We start from the raw sequence: 6,000 nt of genomic DNA on the forward strand, positions 1-6,000 counted from the left end.
TTGGAGATAAAGTCTCACACACATTCCTGTCTGGGCTGGCTTTGAACCACAATCCTCAGATCTCAGACTCTTCAGCAGCTAGCATTAAGAGAATGAGCCACCTGCTCCCACTGACACTTCTTTTAAAATCAGATTTCCTGACTGGCAAACAACACATGGCATTTCTCAAGCAAACCACTGGTGTAAACATCGTGAAGAATGGAGAAGAGTTTAAGGAAAGAAGGATCAACACCATAGCAGCTCTTGCCTCCACTGGATAAAGGTAAGGATTACGGAAAGCCAGGGAGGAGTGTGCATTTAATATGAGGACCTATTTCCTAAGTGCTTGTTCCAACAGCGGTAATGAATCCAATTTCCCTTAGTATTAAGTAAAGCTTACTTTGGAGAAAAACAAGTACATGCTTAAAATTATCTTTCAACTCATTATTTTTCTGTCAAATGTACCTCTGACCTCCTGGTGACCTGAATCTTGATTATGCTATCTGGAGCACCAGAGGGTAACTAGACTTAAGGCAACGTCTTCAACATGCTGGTATTTATGAAAAAGTAGATGACTTTAGCAAAATGCATATATTTTTATGAACAACCAATAACTAAGAAGTAGAGCTGTAATTGTAAAAGAAAACAGGCACTCTGCAGTTAAAATTCTACTAAAGAATTCTACTATAAGCCACTGGGAACGTTCTCCAGCAAAATAAATGGTGAGCACCGAAACTACACGCACTGAAAAATCTCGATATTAAGCCCGGTGTGAAAGATTGAACTACCGTCTTCTGAGTGTCTCATTATCCACTACACGAATCCCAAAGCAATTTTAAAATACTTAACTGTTTTCTTCTTTGAGATACCTTATCTGAAAATCGTATTGGGGAAAAAGAAATCTGGTGGTTTTTTTTTTAAAGATAATTTGAAATCAGGCAGATTAGAGGAGAGGAAAAAAAGATAAATAAAAGTTTCTAAAAGTAATCCATACTACAAACCTTTTAAAAGTTGGATTTCCTTAAATTTGGGAAGGACCAAAAAAACACAGCTGATCCTTATCAATTAATTAAAAAGAATGAAATAACAGTAGACAAAGGAGAAAAGGAGTTAAGAAACTTAAGAAGCTGGAGGGGGTAGTACTCTGGGAGGGGGTAGTACTCTGTCTCCTCTCCTCTGTCTCTGTCTGTCTTTCTGTCTGACTGTCTGTGTCTGTGTCTGTATCTCTCTGTTTCTGTTTCTCTCTCTCTCTCTCTCTCTCTCTCTCTCTCTCTCTCTCTCTCTCTCTCTCTCTCTCTCTCTCTCTCTCTCTCTCTCTCTCTCTCTCTCTCTCTCTCATTGATGAACAAATTATTCAGCGCTGGGAGAGAGGCACGCAGCGATCGGGATGGAAAAGTCGTCTTAGAATTCACCACAGGTTCCGCCTTGGACTGACTCAGAGGAAACGTCTGGCTGTGAATTGAAAAGGACTCCCTCTATAGAACGCGCCCGCTCCTCCGGGACGCACGCGCCTTCCTCCTCGCTTATTTATTTATTCTGCAATGCCCACATGTGCATAAACGCGTTCATGTCGGTGTCGGGGCCAAGAGTTTGGAGGTCAACCATCCCCGGCTAAGCAACAATTCCGCGATGCGCTTGAAACCGTGACGCGTTCAGACATCCGCAAGACGCTAGGCAGCCACCCACCAGTTGTTGGTTTGGGGTGTTTTTTTGGGGGGGAGGTAAACCGGGAGACTGGGAATCTGCGGTTCCCGCAGGAACTCTAGGCACCCGCACCCCGAGATCTCCCAGCGTCTCCAGGCTCCTCTCGGCCTCTCCGGGTTCAGGTCCCCCCCCCCCCGCCCCCGACACCGCTTCATTCAGAGTCCCGGAGAAGCTCGGATTCGGTTGGAGCCAAGAGCCGGAAAACGCGCACCCCAGACAGGCGGCGGCGGCTGCACACGAGCGCAGACACACGGAGGGGGGGGTGCTCTTACACCCGGCACGCTGTGGGGGATGGAGGGCCCGCTCACCCCGAGTTCATCTCCCACTGAGCCCCACTGAGCCACACTGGCTTAAGTTGGCTCCGCTTTCCGGAGGCGGAGGAGCGGTCGAGGCCGCTCTCGGGACCCGGCGGCGCGCGGGGTGGTGGCTGGGGGGTGAAGGGGGGTCCCCCACCGGACTGGTGAACAACTGCAGTGGAGCGAGACGCTTCCCCAAAACACCAGCCCTGAAAGGCGGGCGTCCTGAGATTGGGGTTCCCGTGTCCCGCGCCCCTCCAGTCCCCCCCCCCACCTTCCTCAGCGGAGCCCACTCGGGGTCAGGCCGCCGGATGCTCAACCTCATCCCCCGAGGGAAGGACCGCAGGGGGTGGGGGGACCCCGCGTCCCTCCATCGCCCCCCACCCGCGCCAGCGCGAAGGCGGGAGTGGAGACGGCGCCGCTCAGACTGGGGCGCTGGGCAAAAACTGTGGCCGCAGTTCCTCCAAGTTTGCCGGAGAGAGAGGCACGGGATGGGTCGTCCCGGCTCCGCGATCTACCCTCGCCCCGCCGCAGCCCCGTGGTGGTGGTGGTGGTGGCTGGCGGGTGGAGGGTGTCCGGAGCTCCGGGGTCCGCGCCTGGCGTGCGCCCACCACCGCGGGTGGGTAAGAAGGGCGTGAGAGCCGACCGAGGGAGGAAGGGACGGAGCCAGGGCGCTCCCGCGTGCGCACACAATGAGGCAGGGGACCGGCGCGCACCCTCCGTCCCTCCCCACTCATCCCCTCCACACACACACACACACACACACACAGGCGCCCAGACGCGGGGTTCCGGGGAGCCCCGAGAGAAAGTGAACACCAACTCAGCCACCGGGGGAGGCTAGGAGATAGGGAGCCCGATGGATGATAGGGGGAGGGGTGGCCGCCCCCCTTCCCCCGGGGCGCTACGCTTACCTGCGATCTCCTGGTAGGGGATATCCACCAGGCTGAATCCCTTGGCGCCGTACGCCTGGCGGACCTCGCCGCAGCTCCGAGCCTTCACGTCCGCCCCGGCCGGGAGACACAGCAGCAGCCCGGAGAGGGGAAGCATCACAGCTCCGATCCAAGAAGAAGGCATGGTGCAATTTGCAAATCCAGCTCGGTTTTAAAAAAACAATGTGTATATATATAACAAAAAAAAAAAAAGAAGACGAAAACCCCCCAGGACACTGTGCGCTCTTCACCTTAGTCGAAAGCCCGCCAGAGCCCAGCGAGCGCGCACTCTCCGCCACTGGCCCCGGCGTCACCCCCCGCCCCCCCTTCCGCCGGCCGAGGGCTGCGAGCGGCGCCGCTGCGCCACCGGACTGCGCGCGGCAAACTTTTAGAAGCCGGAGGGTGGATGGCGAGCCCAGCCCCGGAGCGGCCGCCCGGGCTCCGCTCAGATCGAAAGGGGTGCCCGGGAAAGCGAGAGCCAGAAGAAAGAAAAGAAAAGAAAACCTGGCTGGGGGGGGCGGGGTGGAGGAGGGGGGCGGTGCGGTGCGGTTCGGAGCTGCGATCGGAGTTGGGAAGCCGCCGAAGCCCGGGAGGGAGCGCGCTGCGAGCTCGGCGGGCCGGAGTGTGTGTGTGTGAGTGTGCGTGCGCGCGGGGCGAAGGCGGCGCGGCGCGCCGAGCTCTCTCCGGGGAGGGAGGTGGACCGGCGAGCGAGCGGGCGCGCGCGCGCGGGTGTGTATCTGTGTGTGTGTGCGTGTGTGTGTGTGTGTGTGTGTGTGTGTGTGTAGGTATGTGATGGGGGGGGGGATGCACAGGATCCCGGGGAAACCTCTGCTCCGCACAGACTGGGAGGCAGCCTGTGAGAGAGTCCTCCTGAAATAGGAAGAGAGAAATCCTGGAGACGGGCGCTGGTGGTGGCGAGAGGGAACGAGAAAGGCGGGGAAAGAGAGCGAGAGAGAGCGAGAGCGAGGGAGAGAAACGTGCTACTCGCTGCACAGCCCAAATTCCGAGGCGGAGTCGCAGACAAAATCTGGACTGGATCGTGTTCTACTCGGTAGAAGGGGGGAACAAAATTAATTTTTAAAAATAAATAAATAAAAAAGAAAGCAAACGTCCCTTTCTTCTCCTTCATTTCATATCCTGCCCACTGATCCGCGGTGCAGTGGTTGATGATATAAACCAGCAATGTAGAAAGACACCATATGTTCAGCCATTTATTTGTGTGATTAAGCTTTATTTTTCCTGGAGATGAAGGACACCGTATTTCCAATTGTTGCTCTTGTCCTAGTTAAACACAAAGACGGGGTCGAGATAAACTTATCGAGGGAACCCTCCGCCCCCGCGGATAACAGCGCTCAACCACTGATCTGACTTCATTATCTGATTTGTGTATGGCTTTAGTTTTGTTTCCTAAAGTCAGGTAATTTGCGCACCTATTAGAGAGCAAAAGTTTTCCATTTTTGTTTCCAAACTCAATCAATCGTTCCTTTTGTATTTTACATACCAAATAGTCCTAGATCAGCAACTACTACTGTATGCTTCGGTTTCCAGTGTTTGGAGGAACAAGAAAGCGAAGAAACTGAAAAACCGTGGAAAAGAAGAAGCCAAGACCAGGGGTGTTGAGGAGGGGGCTATGTCTTGCTTGCTTCTCACCAGATGGCCTCATAGAATTTACTAACATTTTATTCCAAGTGTACACAACTGTCTGGTGGAAAACCAATTCACTTCCCCCTTTGAATCTGTGTCATGGAATGAAGAAGGTTCGGCTTTCTCTCATAGGCACTGACTTTCTCATGCTAATTAGCAAACTCCTATCTAGGAAGCCTGAGCGCTGAAAATTAGGTCTCTAAGTTACTACCTAACTCAACCCTCCTCCTCCACTTCACTAGAATGGCCTTTGGTCACAGATTTCTGCAGGGCAATGCCTGGTTTTGTGGTACTTGTCTTTAAAGCCACATGTTTTCCTGATGATGCTGTTAATGACAAGCATGACTCAGGAATTGTGAATCATTCTATTTGTCGTCACCACCAAGGTCATCTTCATTATCATCACAATGAACTAGCTACCTCCTTTTCCTCTCTGATAAATTCCTAAACCCCTGGAAACTCAATTTTAAAGACCCTCAGTGTTCAACACTCTCACTTTAAGACTCAATGAAGCTTTGGTAATGCTTTTTTTTTTTTTTTAAAGATGTTGTTACAAACAAGATATTTTTCTTCTTTTAACTCCACAGCTAAAGCAAAACAAAAACAAAAAAAATCTTACATAGCTAAACATTTCTAAAAAAAAAAAACGTTTTTTTTCTTTCATGTTTTAGCACAATTTTTGCCTTCATGATAAAATGGCAGAACTCACATTAATCATAACTTGGTTTTCTCAAAGTCTGAAATACTTGCTATGAGATTTGGTAAGAGGAGGAGTTGAAGTCACTATGTCTAACCTCCTTCAAACTTCTGTTGGAACCACAGTCAGGTAGAAGGCTTTTCCCATTCCAAAGGAAAGGGGAAAACACAGGCCCAAGCTATCATGTAAAACTCACTCAGACTTACTGTGATTTACCAAGACTTAGTAGTAAACAACAGATAAATCCATAAGGAAAAACACTGGGGGTGGGAAAATGCATAGGTACACTGAAGATCAACAAATAACAAAGTATAGTGAGTGTCCAAAACAGCTGGTGTTATCACCAGGCTATTGGACATAGGTCCAAAGCTTATAAAATAGCCTTAAGATTAGTGGCAAGTCTAGTTTGTAGGGAGAATTACTAACTTAACCAAGTATAAACAGATTAGGTTAATCCCAAGGGAGAATCAAAGAGTTTAAGGTAGGGTTGTGAACTTTAGAATGAAGAATTAAGTAACATGCTTGAGCCACTTACTGAGTAATATAGCACTGTTTGAAGCAGTATACAAGACAAAGTCAAACATTCTAGCTAAAAGCAATGGCAGAAGCCTAGATGAGTCATGGAATATGGAGAGAAAAGGGTTGGTATGGAGTAGTGGGCAAAGGGCTAGAACCCAGCAACAATGCTTATATTATGCATAGTAAGGACAGTGTTACAACACTAAAGAATATCGTATGAGAAGAAATAAAA

The 6,000-nt window shown here is 50.3% G+C and overlaps 1 protein-coding gene across 2 annotated transcripts in view; it reads right to left on the minus strand.

Moving 5' to 3' along the window:
* Gpc6 (glypican 6) overlaps window positions 1–3,193 on the minus strand; it is a 985,788-nt gene extending 982,595 nt beyond the window's left edge. For both annotated transcript variants that reach the window (XM_070002744.1, XM_070002743.1), the window contains exon 1: window positions 2,891–3,193. In XM_070002744.1, the coding sequence (XP_069858845.1) occupies window positions 2,891–3,053 (163 nt within the window). In that variant the 5' untranslated portion in view covers window positions 3,054–3,193. The remainder of the gene's footprint in view (window positions 1–2,890) is intronic.
* Between the last annotated feature and the right edge of the window lie 2,807 nt (window positions 3,194–6,000).

This window comes from Dipodomys merriami, unplaced genomic scaffold, assembly GCF_024711535.1.
Source record: "Dipodomys merriami isolate MVZ:Mamm:240054 unplaced genomic scaffold, mDipMer1.0.p SCAF_6, whole genome shotgun sequence".
NCBI lineage: Eukaryota > Metazoa > Chordata > Mammalia > Rodentia > Heteromyidae > Dipodomys > Dipodomys merriami.